At 40.4% G+C, this 18251-nt stretch overlaps 1 protein-coding gene across 1 annotated transcript in view; it reads left to right on the top strand.

Annotated features, from left to right (window-relative positions):
* The window catches only part of tprg1 (tumor protein p63 regulated 1), a 32538-nt gene extending 14829 nt beyond the window's left edge, over positions 1 to 17709 (top strand). The window contains exons 5-6 of the mRNA XM_050055028.1: positions 12230 to 12383; positions 15283 to 17709. Of these exons, the coding sequence (XP_049910985.1) occupies positions 12230 to 12383; positions 15283 to 15477 (349 nt within the window). The 3' untranslated portion in view covers positions 15478 to 17709. The remainder of the gene's footprint in view (positions 1 to 12229; positions 12384 to 15282) is intronic.
* The last annotated feature ends 542 nt before the right edge of the window (positions 17710 to 18251 follow it).

Below are 18251 nucleotides of genomic sequence, written 5' to 3'. Positions count from 1 at the left end.
CTGAAAGAGTTGGGTGTGGAGGTTTAAAGAACCCCCACTAGAGGTTGCTTCAGTAACTGTTGTAGGAAATATATATATTTATGAAGGTTGGAAATAATCCCAGCTCTGCACTCCTCTGTTTCTCATCTGATCAGACGTTTTGTTTTTTTTCTCAATAAGGCTTCAGAGGGAATGATGCCTTATTTAGCCCCTACCTTCAACTACTTTTATTAACTACAATTTCTTCCTCACATTGTCAGTTGTTAGGCTGACACAAGTGGGTTTATTATTTATTTTTACAGTGGTTTTAATATACACATCAATAAGGTGTAACATCTGTAGTTTGAGCCGCTCTTTGCATTGGACCAGGTTTACAATCATCATCTTATTCTGCTGTCTTTCCGACTACACCTATACAAACCAGAGCAGCTTACACTTCTGGACAGCAGAGGGCAGTCAGTACATAGCAGCTCTTTAAGATATTATCAACATAATGTAGCTCATCAGATGATAATGTAGTCAGAGCCACAACTAATTTGATGTGAAGCATGAGAGTTAAAGGCTGAAATCTGTGCTTAAAATGTGAAGAAATAATTTTCTTCCCTCAGCAAGAAATAAGGACGTACACACACACACACACACACACACACACACACACACACACACACACACACACACACACACGCACACACCACCAGTTTTCTTTAAATGAGGACTAACACTCCTGTTTCCACCTCTCAACTCAAACTATGCAAACAGTATTTGGGTAAGGACTGAAGTCAGTGGGGCTAAACTTATCATGGGTCCACCTGTCATGGGCGTTTATGGGGTAGTCACATAAAAAAGTTGCAAAAATGGGAAGAGGAGTATTTAGAAAATATACAAACTGTGGTACTGTCTCATCCCAAGTACTGCTAAGTGATCTGCTGCATAAAAACTGTTGAACAAGCTCCTGATAGCGCAGAATAGAGCAGCGCAACTAGCACTTTGCTACGATTAAGTATAGAAGAAATGCACCCTGAGCTTGCTGGCTTAAAGAGAAGTTAGAGAAGAGAAGTTAAAAGAGAAGTTGCACTTTCCCAAAGTTTATGGATTCACATGGGACAGAATTTAAAAAGAATTATCAAAAAATTGCCTTTTTTTTCTAGTACGCATTGAACTCCAAAAGCACTGGATCCTACATTTCTTATTATGCAACTAAATTATGTTTTCATTAGACTCCCTGCCTCCTAAATGTTCAAGCTGAGTTAACCCTGATGACATTACTGTGACGTCACTTGGGAAGCAGCAGAATGCCCTTTTTAACATTAACTTATGCTGTGTCTCAAATCACATACTTCCGTCAGTACACTTTCATGTAGTGTACTATGTGCACTATGTGCTTATTGGCGTAGTGCGCAAATTTCGACAGGGTAGTGTTGTCTCAAACCAAACACGGTTGTTGTGCATTCACCGGAAATGACTACCGCAAATTAGCTAGTTCGCAAACTAGCATTAGCATTCGCATTATCGTTCGTGGTACCAAATCATTACAGACTGCTAAATTAACCTAATAAACATACTGCTGGCTTATACCCGACAACAGTATAGTGGTGCTTAGTGCAAAAAACACATGTATTTGTACAATGCAGCGACGTTCACAGTCGCACAGTCCTCAGCCGCCATTTCCAGTTTGAAAAGTGGTCCCTCCCATTCCGTTCCATAGCCAAGAAGGTGTCCATTGAGGGTGAGAAGTGTCCATAGTTCCACACTCAACTTACTGACCGTTTTGAGTGCACCATCCGGGTACTCATAGTGCACCGCATTTTTCCATACTTCTCAGTGTGAACGCACTTATGCACTCAAAATATTAAGTGCAAGTACAGAATTGCGCGATTTGAGACACAGCACCAGTTTAGAACTCCTTAGAAACTTGGTATTTTTACCTGGATGGGCGTGGTTTTGTAGAACGCAACAGCACACGCTTTGGTGGGCTCCATGACTATCTCAGCGCGCAAGTGCATGTTCATATTTTATATGATGCCTTCTGTCCACACTGTGCTTTCATTTCGTCCATATTTGTGTATGTTTTTTGAAAGCTTACAGATACTGATAAAACAGAGCAGTACCACTGGAGATCTCGGGGGCAGTGTCGCGTAGTTCAAGTGAGATATGACCGACAGGAGACAACGAATACATTTAGAAAATGGCTCTCCGTCCACATGTTGAGATCTGTGTAATCGCCTCATAGGCTACTGCTGTCTATGACATTGCCTCCGTTAAAAGGTACCCCGTTACGACCTCCTCCACATTCGTCTTGTTTGTTTTCTGAAACTTTTGACTCTGCCCTCCAGTGCCATCTATTGGCTGTACCTATGCTGTCATAAAGGATGCATGGATATGTGAGATTAGTGACATTTACAATGTTTGAAATGGATGTATCTATTTTCGTATGTAAAGGGAGCATCAATGAGCCTTTACAGTTCAGCATTAGGTCTCCTGTAGGTTTAATCTTGGGCTTAAGGCGAAGATTAGGTTAAAAAAAACACACAAAAAAAAACTAGGTTACGTTTTTGCTAGCTAAGTCCAACAGTGACGAGACGTCCCAATGCGAGCTGACGAGAACACACCCAACACTCTTTGTGATGCAGGACGTAAGGCACCGCCCATGGGTGAAATACCAAGTCTTTAGAGTCCCTTGTCTTGATACACCTCCCTCATAATTTCGGTCTATTTATTGCTCTAGTTCTACAAGGAATGCAACTTTCAAATTATTTGTATGTTTTTATTTTTTAAGTCATTTGTTGGGTTGGGTGTATTGGTGATTTTGTAACCTCTGAGTTTACTATACGTAGTGTAAACATTGGTTGATTATACTGAATTTTAATTGGAAGAGTAGTTGTTACCATGATACTAATATACTACCAATCCACTACTACTGTACTACTGCACGAATAATGATTCAAATAAACAACAAACCCGAAATACTTGGAGCATTGCAACGATTCATAAGGCCTCCTGAGCATTTTAATACTTGAGACTGGTATTGCACAACATGTGCTAATAGATAAGGAGCTTAGAGTTTGTTACTTTAATATCCTAAAAGAAAAAGTTGCAACACTTGTTTGACGTTAAAGTTGCGTATTCATCACCACTGAAGATTAAATTTCATGCCGGCTGCTTCCTTCAACAACCGATTCCCAGTAATTGTAACCTCAGCTGCACTTTCTTTAATAGGGCTGCAAAAAATTAAACACAGCCTTGAATTTTCACCAGTAGGCGTGTAATGTTTTGGGCGTGCTGCTCAAAATTCATACACCTTGGGAGCAGTTTTCAGCTTGTGGACTCTGCAGCCTTTTCAAGGTGGAAATATCTTTGCCAACAGCCTGCAGCTATGATATCGCAGCTTTTGCATCATGACATCCACAGTAACATGGCTGTATGTTTCAGGCTTCGGAGGTTGCGTGAGCAGCTTCATCATGAATAATGCAAATGCCTTTTTCAAGGCTTGAATATTATAGCAAAACTGTGTTTTTACAAGTAAGCTCAAATCTTTGTGTTTTTCTAGTCATCACTCCACCCTTTTCTCTCTCTCTGTAGTCCTTTCACATGTTGAATGAAACCTTGTTGGATGGATACATGTATGGATGGCTGACAAACCTGCAGGCTCTATTGAGCAATCGGACCAGATTTGTTTGTTCGCTCTGAGACAATGTGGGACACTTGCCATGACAACTGGAGCTGGGCTTGATATTTATCTTGTGTGTTGACTTATGAGTCCCAAGTGCTTGAAAGCCCAGGGAGGAATTTTTTGTTACTTGCCCTAAAGCTCAGAATGCAGTGTTTCTTTTATGCATATGTGCGTTTTGTATAAACACTGTGGATTCAGTAGAACTCCACTGGGAAGATCAGCAGAAGGTGGATTTCCTCAGTTTAGCCTCTTTCTTAAGTTGTGCGTCAGGCAGGTTTTGCTTATTTGTTTTGACAAAAAACTTCTCTTCTTCAGAAATTTATGAATGACACAGCAGGAGTTAGGGTTGGGCGATTTATCGATTATACTAGATGTGTCACGGCTTGTTCCATGTGGGATGTTGTAAATGACTATAATGCAAACACTGAGTATAAATGTAGAAATGAGTCACGTAATTTTTTTTGAGCCACGCAGCATTGGACCTGCTTTGGCCTTTCAGTTCGCTTACTCCTTCCTACAGATACAAAATCTAAAAAATACTCACAATGGACAGGTCGACTGTAGAAATGAATTGCCCTTTTGGGACTAATAAAGTATTCTGAATCTGAATCTGAATCTGAAACCTGAAACACCACGCACACCTCCACCCATCTAGACCACTGTTTCCTGACCACAGTGAATAAATCCTTACATTTAAAGGTGCTGCCATAATGTTTTAATTTTGCACTAACTGCTAACATCAAACTGTTTAGCAGAAGCTTCAAGTTCACAGCAAAAACATCAACACTTTCTGCCTGAGACGCACTAGCTTCTTTAGGATAAAAGCTCCAGTGGTTTCACTTTTTTGTGTTTCATTATCACAGTTTTTGTATTTAACTTTAATACAACAGTACTTAATTTAACTTAATGTCAGCTTTGGTTAGTTTTGCTTTTCAGTTAACTAACCGCTTAATTTTAAGAAAAAAAAAAACTTAAGATGATGTGAAGGAGGCCTTTCCTCCGTAGGAGTCCGTAGCTCCATTGACTAACTGAGTGCTGAATTTCAAAACACTGTCCATTTATAGGTGGTGAAATTTCAGTGTTTTGTATTGCAAATGTCTTGCCTTTTATTTTATTTTCAGTTGCGTTAACATGCAGAAACGTAGTGTCCATTGCCCACAATCCAGTCTCCGCTGGTTAGCGAACTTTAGCCTCAGCTGCTCTGCACTGTGCAACACATGGGTCAGGTTGGAGCCAAGTAACTGTGCTGCTCATTCACAGTTACCGCTGGAAACACTGTTCCGGTGGTGGGACAGCGTTGCTGCAAAAACCCTCTGACCTCTCCCCAGGTAGCCCCAGTGAGTAAGCGGCTTCATTTTGAGTCGCAAAACCTCTTTAGCTAACAATGCTAACAATGCTGAAGGGGGATTGTGGGTGGGAGGGTGGGCACAGTGTTTCCACAGCAATGCTGTTGGGTTGAGATTGCATCAAAAGCAGTATTCACCGAATGAGCTGTGTTGCTAGCTAGCTCCCTCTGCACATGGGTGATTTAAAGTGCAGTAAACTGACGTGCAGCAGAATTAACGCATAGACCGTCATGCATAACCGGTCAAAGATATATTCTCAGCAGTTAGCTGTTGGTTCTAGTAACACTAGTATATTTAGTAGTTTAGAGTTTTAGTGTTTTGCAGTCATTTAGGGGAGATATCATAGAATCAAGATATATCATGTATCAGGATAAACTTTTAAAATATTGCAGCATTATGTGTAGGCCGTATCGCCCAGCCCAAAGCGAAGGTGTAGCCTGCTTTCACCATTTCTGTATTTTCACGACTGTAACGAAGCGAGGCGCAGTGAAAGTCCAAACCCCAGCTCTGCCACATAAACACAGTGAAGACTTCCAAGGCCTCTGGCTGAAAAGCCCAGCCCTGCTCTGCCTGTTTGGGCTGGTCCTTCTCCCAGTGATAGCTTACCTGTGGAATTTGCCAAAGCTTTTTTATATCCCCATTTATACTCGAGCAATAGCTGAATGCTCTTACAAAGGGCAATGTGTACAAACGTAACCCCACCATCCTCACTCTTTTTTGCTGAAATATAATCAGTCTTTTAGCCCAGGCTTTGCTTTTGTACCAAGTTTTTTTCTTTCTTTCCTCCCCCTTTTCTCCCTGCACAAGCTTTTCTCTGGAGGAGGCACAAAATGTTCAGCAGCAGCATTGTCATTTGGAAAGTACTTGTGTAAACATGGCGAGATGATTGCATTATGATGCAGCCACTCCCTGGGACCATGACATATCAACAGCCACACCACTATTGTTTAGCCTCAGGTGTTTAATTCTGTTGGCAGGAAGTGCTCTTGTACAAAGTATGTGGTAAAATGTGCACATCAGTGTGACAGATCATTAAGGAAATCAGAACACTGTTGGGAAATTGCCTGTCTGCTGATTTATTTATCTGTGTTCTTACTTTTTTTTTGCAAACCAGCAGGTACATTATAGATAAGACTTTGCATAGTTGCGTTTTTTATTCCACAGACAGTTACAGCTGTTGACAGAATCACAAAACACCAAAACAGGATGTTTGATTGCCATCACAAACCACACTGTATGAACACTGTTTGCACAATTTAGTGTTAAATTGTTTGCAAGTTGCATCTTGATAGCTGTCAACAGCATCTACACACAGTATTAAGCCCTAAATAAATACAAGTGTTTGTACATCCACACCAAGTGCAGAGGTTACAAAGGCACATTTGTGGGTTTGACTCACTAAATATTTTATTTTCAGTCTAAAGAATACGCAGCTGCAAATTACTTGCTTAACATACGGTACAAATGTTTCAACACTGCAAAGTGCTACAGGAAATGATGAAATCCTTATTGACATCCATAATGTTGAATCAGCGTTTGTATTAGGGCGGTGTGTGGGCAGAAAACGCCATGCTGTCATCGGAAGGGAAATCAGAGACCACATCAAAGATGGACAAATAAGATCCCTTGATGTAAAAGCCTGATGCACAGTCAGAATTCAGTGTGTTACTTTTGTTCTGACAAGCACTGAAAATGCATCAACTGCACAGATATCACTCGTGTTTTCCTGACACTTGTTGGATAATTAAACTACTGTAACTGTATCCTTTGTGTTGTTGTGCAGTGACTGTGCTGAGGAGTCAAACCAGTCACTGCAGGTTTTTCTAGCTACCGTTTTGAGTTGTTTACCTGCTCTGTCAAACAAGTTATGAATTCACAAAGACCTGTTAGGCCAGAGTCTTTAATCGTGTTGATCCAAATATTGTTGTGAGTCTAGTAAGCGTCTTACTGGAGCATTAGTGCACAGACTTGTGAGGACACTTTGAGAAGATCCCTAACTAACAGCTTGTCTCAGTGGATCAGTATTGTTTTAAGCAAAATCCTCGTTTTGCATATACACATGTAGTGCTGCAACCTTGTATTATTTCTATAAATTGCCAAGTAATCTAACAGTTATTTTCTTTGTTAATAAATTAATCTTTTGGTCTGTACCAGGCCTGTTTAGTTGGCGGCCCAACACACATAAAGCTGATATTTAAACTACATATAGTTTCTTAAAGTAGGATAGTTAACGAGTGAACCATGGCGCTTCCCTCCCATCTCTGTTGAGTTACACATGCACAGTACCAATCGCACAGGATGTACGGATCAGTATTGTGACAACGCCAATCATAACAAAATAGTATTTTCTCATGTGACGCAGTTCAAACCATGCTTAGCAGCTCCAAAACATGTGGGCTGTGGTTGAATAGTCACAAGAAATACGTCCTGTGTATTTTCCTAAACGCTTTTTTATTCTGTTTGTCTGTCTGTCACTTTATTTTTTCAAAAATAAACAATAACCCTGTTTTTTTACTAATTTAATTTTCATTTGTTTAATATCTGTTACTACCAAAGGCTTAAAAAAAGTTTTGAATAGGCTGCTGAAAATATCTGGTCCATCTACATTTGCTGGTTTTAAAATCTGGCCCAATTGAATTTGTAATTGAATAAATTACCATTTCCCAGAGCCCTATGTGACTGATCCAATACTCCAATAATTCTACATGTCAACATTTACATATGTTGGGGAGTACTACCGCGTAGGTCAAAGGAAGCTGTGTGGAGTATGATAAATATCCTCAAGTGATGTCAATTGAGTTGGTATCAGTTGGAGCTAGGGTCAAGTAATGTTAACATTTTCCAACCAGCCACAGTCGGCCCAACAACCGCTGCAGAAACATGAACTGCCATCTTAAGTAATGTGGACCAACTCCGACTACCAGTTCCTGTTGGTGCACACATTGAATTGCGCTGTACGGGTTATTGTATTATTTACCAAGTGGAATTCTCGATGAGGCAGACCGTCAAATTAGCTTAATTGACCCCTCGCCAAAAAAAAGAAAACAACAGCCAATGGACACAATCACCCAACCCTAGTTAGAGCTGAAGACTACAAGTTTGAAAATGAAAAAAATCTGGAGGTGAGGAATTAGAAAGAAGTGAGTTGTACAGACCTCTGCTACAAGAAGTTGTGGTGATATGCAGAGCAACTTCTTGTTGTTGATTGGCCAATAAATAAATCAACTTATTGTTTTAGTTCTATTTGTATGTACGCTGCAAAAACCTCAGGATGTAGAAATATGATTAAAGTTGCTGAAACTCTGTGTAGGCACAGAAAACTTTGAGCATGAGATAGAGGTTTTTTTAAGGTCAGCCACCCATTAAATTCATATATATTGTCTTATTTGGATAGACCCAGACTATCACAATGGCAGCATCAGCACAGCCTTTAAAAAGGGTATTTTTATGTTCAAGTGCAGTGAATAGAGGAGACTGGCATTTATACAATAAGAATGTTTTAAATGGTTCACAAAATCATTATCGTTGTGGTTGTGTATATACCCAAGGTGTCTTTCTTATACCGTCACAGTTCTGTTCTCTACATTTTGTTATTTGAATTTTCAGCAGCAAGATAACAGTGACCTAAAAAGAAATACAGAGGTGTTTTGAACTCTCTGTGACCCCGTACCTTTTTGAACAGTGACACAGATACTGTATTCCCTGCAGTTATTACAGTCTTAGAGCTGTGAGAGCCCTAGATCACATTTGATGGACAGTATTGTAAGGATCTTCACAACATGTACATCAACGCTAACATTATTTCAAAGGTGGGATCTGTGAGTGTTCAGAGGTCTGTTTGCTCTTAGTCCTCTGAGGTTTCATTAGGCTGAGGAGAGATACGACCCCGGGGCTTTTTCATTAATAACTACAGTATTTACTTTAATACGATGAACACACTGTAGATTACCTCTAAGGCTGGTAAACATAAGACTGCCCTCACATTAAGTATTTGCCCCGAGGACAGATTAGTGCCATTTTTTTTCTTTATTCATGCATTGTTACCATGGAACCAACAGGTCTGGTCATCCCCCTTTAGGGGAGATAATGTGAACTAATGTGAAAGCAAAAATATTGTTGAATATAGTTTACTCAGACTCAAAAAGCAAAAATATGGTCCATGAAAGGTGGGGCAGTTTCATATCAGAAGGTACGTAGCTATACATTTTTATGTGCACCCAATTACTGTTAAAAAGGGGTTTGGTTTTCAGGCTGGCTGGCACACTGCAAAATAGTTTGTAATAGTTTTATTTTATAGCTTTGTATGTTTCTTGGCAGATTAATTTGCCCCCAGATGTCATACACAATATGGATGTATGATAGTGGATTTTTTGCCGATATCCGATATGCAACAACTCGTGACCGATAACCGCTACCAATAGCCATGTATCGCCTTTTTCCCCCACCGAATTTTAGTGATTATCAAATCTCTTCATATCATATTATGTTTAGGTATACTTAGCGTGACGGCCCACCAGCAGATGGAGACATGAAATACAACACTTTTCAATGTATGTGATATTCATTCTTTGAGCAAAATAAGAAAAAGCATGTTGCCTGATTCTTCATTTGAAGTTCATTTTAAAGCAAATATCAGCCAATACTGATGATGTGCCGATATTATCATGCATCCTTAATACATAATATCTTAAAAAAGTTGTACAGCTGTCAATAATATTGATTTATCAGTGCATATCAATATTGAATATAGACACTGCTACTTGCTACAGTTTCTCTCTCGCTATTATTTTTACTGAAGTCATACTGCTGTTCTCTGCCTCTAACCAAGAAAAGTCAGTGTTGTTGTGTTACAGCCTTGTTGTATTTATTGTTTAATAATAATTTTAAATTTTATGCCATAAATGTCAAATTTTCCCCATTCTATTGAAAAAGGTATTGAATATCAATATTTTCAAGGTATTGTGTCAAAGTTATAAGTTCCAGTAGTGTAACAACATTATAGAGGTGCAGCATGGGCCAAGAGAAGAACCCATTACATTTTGGAGAATACAGATACATAAATTATGTTTCCAGTTTCATGAACATTATGACATTTTGCCTTGGCTGATATGTTTGCTCTCCTAGTGCTCTTCTAGTTAACTAAAGGTTTACATGTATTTCTGTGGCTCTCCTGTCTATTTACACTTCATTTTAAAATAGATCAAGTAAATAAATTCAGAGTTTAATACATTTGAATATGTTTTAAAGGGTTTTTAACCACACCAAATTACAGAAGTGTAATTTCCATCAGAGTCAAACTTCGAGATGACAATTACTGTTACTCTACTGAGCTAGTTACCTTTTTAGCAGGTCTAGTTTGTAGGTCTTTTGTCCTCCCATCATGAATCCATGTAGCTACTGTCTCATTTAGTTATGTGGTAACAAACTCAAACACCAAAATTTAAGTTTTTGAAAATATGTATTGAAAATATATTTTTTTATATTACAGAATACAGTTACACCTGGAGAAAAAAAGTAGCCAAGTTTAGCTTTAGGGCGCATTCACACCAGGATAGTCCAGGGGACTCTATTTGATTGGGCGGGGAATGCCGAAAAATTTCACACCTTCATTTGGTTCAGTTCACTTTCACACTGCACTTTTTAAAGTGGACCAAACCTCCTGGACAGCGTCACACAGTTACAACAGCTGCTTGGTTGGGGGCGGTATTGCCCAAAACGACCACTGACCAGGAAGAAAAAAAGCACGAGGAAGAAGAAACCCCGGCTCATCGATTGGCCAGGACCGAAAACGGAAGTCCATCCCCTTCAGCCGTTTGGTCACCACAAAAGCACCAAACACCAAAATGCAATGCGTTCTGTGTCACTTCCTCTCTTTAGCTCGCTGGATAGTCCATTTGCATTACCCACTGTAAGCCAACCGCACCAGGGTTCACTTGCAAGTGAACCTGGACCACCAGTTTTCAAGCGGACCAGGGTTTGCTTGTTTGGTTGGCACCAGAGTTCGAATGAGTGTTCACAACACTCCAAACAAACCGAACTATCCATGAAAGCGGACCAGGGTTCGTTCAAAGCGGACCAAATAGCGCCAGCATGAATGTGTTCTTAGATCAGGCTAGCTGTAACAATCTAGCTAGCTTGTATATTTACTAGCCCTCTTGCTTTCAGAGTTCTGGTCATCAGATTACTAAATTGAAAACAAATTCAGAAAGAATGGATTGTGGTCGGTGATCGCATCATGAATTGTGCATCACTTGCATCTACTGTCTACCCTGTTTCAAAGTCCAATTGACAAAAAATATTGCACAAATGATATTACAGCACCAACAGGCCCATAAAGTTTTGTAGTTTTGCCCAATTTTGCACCTAATTGCAGTTATCCACGTGGCAAAGTATAAATGTTTCCTTAGTGCCAAGAACCCCATCGGCGGAACAACTGATGAAAGAAGAAGAGAACTAAAATTTTCAGAGCGCAAGCTACAGGTCCTGAAAGATGAAGTGCAGGGGCATTCCTCAAAACTTCAGGCAAGGGATTTGACTGAGAGAAAAAGAAAACTGAAATATCCGCTCTCAAGCAGACCTGGCACGACAACAGTGAGGCTCATTTACATAGAAAGGGGCCAATTTTGTACCAAATGTCTGCACAATATCTAATTTAAATTCGTGCTAATAGCACTGTAGCACTGAGGTCGCAGTTGCTTGGCAGCACAGTTCAGGGTGCTTCCCACTCTTTGGTGATTTGAGGGTTACTGGATTTCTTTTTTGTGCAGGCTTAGCGGCCGCGAAAGTTGCACAGTCCTCTTGTGAACCATCAGTGTGCTCTTACTGCAGCCCCACTAGCAACACAAAGCCAAAAGGCAGTAACTATAGAGCCAGGGTGCAGTTACTGCAGTTTAGTTTTAAGCTCTGTTAGCATTAATTTTCCTACTTGATACCTGGGATAAAAGCTATAGGCAAAAACAATTCTGTGCCTCATAATTGTCACTTACAAATGACAGCCTGTAAGTTGAAGCTATTCTGGATGTGACCTGAGGCAAAGAAATAATTTATATTCAGTGTTTTATGCAAAATTCTCACTGGAAAACAAAACAAGAACTTGTTTATAGAAAGCAGTGAGTGGTGGTATTGATCTGGTGACAACACGAACTGTGGAACCTGAAGTTTTGTCACATGTTTGAGTCAAACGTGTCACTGAGAGAGACACACTTTGTGTTCCTCTGTGTCTTTGTGTGTTCAGGAGAGAGGGGGAGGGGGTGCGACTCTTCTGGGACCGGCTGAGAGAGCCCTCCTTCACCTCCAGGTGGAACCCCTTCACCGTCGACTACCCCTTCATCACCTTCACACACCACCCTGTGAGGAACATCAATGAGACATACGCTGCTCTCTGCGACGTAAGTTGATCAATCAGTTAGGCCAGTTTGGCCTCGTTTAAAGGCTCAGTTCACCCAAATCACACTCACACAAATACATCTCATGGGACACCAGCAGTGCCGAGCCATGCAGATAGCTGTGGATTTAATTGCTGATGTTTTGAAATTTAATTTGTGTTGCTTGTGGCATTGAAAGAAATATGTAGAGAAAAAAAGACAACAGCAGCAGCATTTCTTTCCTGGAACAATATCCTGGTTTCTCAGGAAAATCACTATCAGCAGCTTTCATTGGGACCATTTCCAGTGAAAGTTGGCACAAGTTTGAGAGTCACATATCTCAAAACAACTCAGCACATAAATCTGAAACTATGGAACAGCTGCGCAACTCTGTATCACCAGAAGTTAGTGATGAGGGCGAAGTGACTTCTAATTTGTCAGAATGTCGGTTTATTTCATATTATCATTTGTTTGTGACTAATCCAGGTGGAGGTGTGTACTCTAAGAGTCATGGAGACACTTAACTATTATCACTTAACAAAACACAACAGTGTGGTGAGATTCATCGTGTGGTTGAATGAGTCATCACTCAGAGGTGACTTACTGGAATTAGCCATCAGATATTGTTCATGTGTACTCTGTCAGTTTAGTTTTGAAACCCAATGAAATCCTCTGATTGACAGGTATCAGATATAAAGTCTCAATATATAAAACCAGCACTCAGATGACTAATGTTTAGTTTTAGGTTTGTACTGCTAAAAAATTGCCATGTGTGTCTCAACACAGAAGTATGACGTGCTTGCAAAACTGATACAGAGATTTCAACATCAGTGTTTTTTGAGCAATTACAGCAGACGACTCAGCATGAGGAGGAGAAGCGAGTGGAGCAATCCTGTACTATGGAATGAAATTTCAACAGTGTTACAAACGCGTCATACTTGCTGTGCAGAGTAAGAGAGAAGGTGGAATTATACACATTTCAATGAGTGCACACACATGTTGACTGGCAGCAGAGCCTGACAGACTCAAACAGCTGGAAGAACATTCCCTAAGAATGCAGTGTAATCTTAATTATGATGTGACACATCATGTGTGTGAAATGTGAGAGATCCTGACTGTAGACTGTAGTTTGGTGATTACTGCAGGCAGGTCATCAAGATTTGACCCCTGACCTCTGATTATTTCCTTTTAAGCTGTGATTTGTAAACTACAGTGTTGATTAAGAATCTTAGTAACATGACTTTACAGATAGTAGTACACACTCTGTAATACTCTATTAACCAATAAGTAAAATATTGTGTAATCAGTATCAGTAAAGTTATTTAAATGAATATGGGAATACATTTGTAAATAAATACATATGTATGTAAATAAATAAATAAATAAATACATGCTGAAATAAATACAAAAATAAATAAATGCACCAATATATGGATGAATAAAAATATGGAAAATAAATAGATAATTGCATAAATAAATTAATAGTTAAAGTTAATAATTAAACAAGACATAAATAAATTTGTTAATTTGATTTCTACATTTTTGTACAACCACATTTATATATTTCTGTATTTCTGGGCCTGTGTTTATGAGGTAGGAGGTTTTAATCTTCTTAATTTATGCCATTATTTATTTATTTATTTGCATATTAATTTCAGCATTTATTTATGCTTTTTTAATTATGTTTAATTGAGATTTTCTTTACTCACCAGCCAAAAAACAATGGTAATGTTTTGAGTGGCTGGCAGATTTTGCAGATCATATACCAGAGGTCTAATGAAAGTTTTTTTAGGAAGATGTCTTCTGTCTCGCTGAGATTTTTATATTACTGTAATAAGTCCACTCTGTGCTCGAGGTTTCAGGTTTATTGTTGGAATTTGCATATCAGCTTTCATGTTAGTGACGTACCTGATTTAGCTGCTTGGTGTAGGATTGAATCTCAGATTTTAGGGAAGTGCCATTCATGCAGGTGCCACTTGACACGCACCACCCACCCAAACACCATTACAGACCAATACCTCCCCCCAAGCAGGACAATGCATCATGCCACACCACAAAAACTCCTCAGGAATGGCCCTGGGGGGCGTGACAAAGAGCTCAAGGCATCAACCTGGCCTCCAAATTCCCCAGATCCCAATCCGATCCAACATCCATTGGGCATGCTGGTACCTTACCTGGCAACGCACAGGACTCAAAGGATCTGTTGACAGCGCCTGGGTGCCAGACAACACAGGACACCCCCCGAGGTTCTGTCTCCATGCCTTGACGGGTCAGAGGCTCCACCGGAGATCAGACTTGGCTCTGACCTGTCGAGGTCTAGACAAAGGACCTCTGGGGCACCAGTTTATCCCACAGATGCTGGATCAGATCGGGATCTGGGGAATTTGAAAGCTAGCTTGATGCCCAAAGCTCTTTGTCGTGTTCCTTAGGCCATTCCTGGGTAGTTTTTGCAGTGTGGCATGCTGTTTTTTCTGCTGGAGGGGTATTGCTATTGGGGAGTACTGTTGCAATCAGTGGGGGTACTTGGTCTATAACAATGTTTAGGTGGGTGGAGTGCGTAAAGAGGCATCCACGTGAATGCCAGGACCAAAGGCTTCCCTGCAGAACATTGCATTGTAATGAAATGATCGATGTTATTCACTTCACCTGTCAGCGGTTTTAATGTTTTGACTGATCGGTGTACAGTGCTCCAGGGATGACCTTTTTCTGTAGGCCGACTTGGAACTTAGTATCTCCCTGGTTCCCCCTGGAGGGGGACTTTAATGATCTAATGAAAATTATGCTTGACACTGTCACTTATCTGGTATGTGGCAAAAAAAGATTGAATCCCTCTAAAGTACAATATTGTGACCGGACATACACACCGTGACTAAAGTGTATTTTCGTTATGTATTTCTGATCCCGCCCACTCTTTCGTCCACAGATCCAGAAGTTTCGTGAACAGCTCAAGGATGCAGCGCAGAGAGCCCACACTATAAAGCCGTTTCCTGGCAAGGCCAACGGTGTCCTGGTCCTGAATCAGAACATCCTCATCGAGACTTACGTAGGCATCATGTCTTTCATTGGGAACCAGAACAAACTGGGATACTGCATGGCTCGAGGAAACTTCGGCTACTAACTCTTCTGCATTTATATGATAGTTTTATCGTCGAAATTGTTTCCATGTTTTTAAGTTTGTTTACAGAGAGCTCATTCAAATTCTACAAGGTCTGACCGAAGATTTTTCCATATTCAGGTTTGCTTTTGTCACAGTGAAGCCTGGATTCTCAGGATGTTCTGTGTGAGGTTTAAACAACCGTGTGATCTCCCCCATTGCTTATTACCAGTGTGTGGTGTCTGAATACTCAGAAATATCCGCATTTCAACACCGCTCTTCACTGGATGACGGATCCCCCGCTGCTCTCAAGGAGCTTTGTATTTGCTCCTCAGTGATATGGTAATTCTACTCTTTCGCAATGGGACTCCTTTCTTCCTCCCCCGGTGTCTCTGTTAAAAGCTCATTCCCATGCCATTCAGCCCCTTAGAGATTCACCGGAGCATGGGGGCACATTTGTCAGTTTAGTTTTATTATTTGCAGTGTATTTTTACAGTGCATACAGTGCTGGAATTTCCCCTTGATTTGTGTGTTTACCATGTGTCGCTCTGCCTTGTTTGGCATCACCTGTTTGTCTTGTGAGCGTATCACAGACAAGAAAATGTAGGCTTACATATTTTGTTCTCTTTTCCTTTGTGTTGGTACAAAAGAAGCAGATTTTTTTTTCATGCAGATTTCTCTGCAGTGTTTTGACCTTTTTTCATGCTAAATAAGAACGCATGTTTGCTAAAAGATAAACCTGTTAGTGACCGTGACAGTTGTGTCTGCAGCTAATGAGTAATAATATCATTGATTTAAAGTTTTTACGGTTACTGTTTGTAACAGAAAGGGCGGTTTAATACTGCAGCAAACATGTGTTTGACCGCCTGTCGCCTGCAGCTCTTAATCTAAAGGCCCTGAAACACCAAGCCGACAGTCGAACATCAGTCAGAGTTCGGCTGTCGGGGAGCGTCTGTTGCCCTAGTCGGTGTGGTGTGTCCTGCACAAATGCCCTTGTCGCCTCCCGTCTGCTTTTTTTTGGGCCACTTCAGCATGTTTAATCAGTGTCGGCAACAGAGTAGCCCATCAGTGAGTGAAATCACTCAACCGGCAGTTCAGCTTAGCCCGACACAAAGAGAAACAGAAGAGAGGAAAGTAAACAAACAACTAAAGTCAAGAGGGAGCCAGTGAGCTTTTTAGCAGAAACGTTTCCTGACGGTTTGTGTAACTGTTCACTGTTGCACAATTAATATCTTTTCTTTCAACATTGGATTGTGTTGTTAATGTGCTAACTGCCTAACTAGCATCAAGACGGTCTTCTGGTTTACCTTTTCTAATTAAGATTACAGACTACCATCTGCTGGTGTGGAGAGTTACCTTCTCTCACACAAGTGCAGAACATACGTGCTGGTTGGCCGTTGTCTGTAGGCTTTACGATGTGTTCATGTGCAACTTTCTAGGCAGAGACACAGGTGATATCAGGAGATGCAGCCTCTGAAGTCAGTTTGGTGTGTCTGGGCTGTAACAGCTCACTGTGGCTGCTCCCGATTGTTCCATTACTCCTTGCGATATTTAAAACTGTCCCATTGTTAAAAAAAAAAAGAAAGATTTTTGCAGATGCATTTTTGATGAAACGATCGTGGTCAGCGCTAACCTTCATAGGTGCATTTTTGATGAACTCTTTTTATGTGCATTTTTGCACAAATTAAACATAAGTGGAAACACCAAAATTTTGAAAAGATCTTGAAATTTAGAAAACATTTGTATACTTGGAGATGCCTGTGAGGGTTCACACCCACAGAGTTTAGAGCCTGTGACTCCGCACCAGTCCGTTAGAACTGAAGAATCCTCTTGGATGAGAGGTGATACATCTTCAAGAAACTCTAGCAAGTCCAGTTGCCTACGATACAGCACTTATGAATATGCTTGAAGATGGAAAAGTTGGTTTACTGCTAAGAAGTAAATGCTACTAAGTGCAATGAAAAAGGATTCAGCAAATAAATAATTATGTACCGTCATGTTATAGTTCTTAGGAAGCTCTCTTTGTCATTTCTAAAAGGCTTTTACCGAGAAGTGAAGGAGCCCCTTGGTAGTCGAGAGGTTACTGTGCATGCCACATAATCACAATGTGCCCAGTTCCGTTCTGTCCGACCACCTTTGTTGCCTGTCGTACCTTTTCTCTTCGCCTCGTTTCCTGTCTACCTCTTCGCTGTCAAATCTCAAATGAAGGTGAAAAATATTCCCAAAAAATAAAACATAAAGAATGAAACAAACACTGAGATTGTTATCATGAGCTGCCTTTTTTATTAAACTGTTGAGCGAATTATAAGCAAACTTTTGAAATGATGCAAAAAAGACATGCAAATTAGTGCGTAATTAAAGGGATAGTGAACCCAAAAATGAAAATTCAGCCATTATCTACTCACCCATATGCCGAGGGAGGCTCAGGTGAAGTTTTAGAGTCCTCACAACACTTCGGGAGATCCAAAAGGAGAGTGGGTAGCAACACAACTCCACCTAAGTGGAGGCTGACGGCGCCCCAGATTAAACGTCCAAAAACACATAATTGAAACCACAAAATATCTCCATACTGCTCGTCCGCAGTGATCCAAAACCACAAAATATCTCCATACTGCTCGTCCGCAGTGATCCAAGTGTCCCGAAGCCCCGACATAAAAAGTTGTTTGGAAAAAACATCATTTGAACTCTGTTTTTAGCCTCATTGTAGCCAAAAACATCATTTGAACTCTGTTTTTAGCCTCATTGTAGCCTGTAGCTCTGACTGCCTCTCTGTGTTGTTTTCCAAACAACTTTTTATG

The sequence above is a fragment of the Epinephelus moara genome, chromosome 10 (assembly GCF_006386435.1).
Source record: "Epinephelus moara isolate mb chromosome 10, YSFRI_EMoa_1.0, whole genome shotgun sequence".
NCBI lineage: Eukaryota > Metazoa > Chordata > Actinopteri > Perciformes > Serranidae > Epinephelus > Epinephelus moara.
This window is presented reverse-complemented; position numbering and strand designations above follow the sequence as displayed.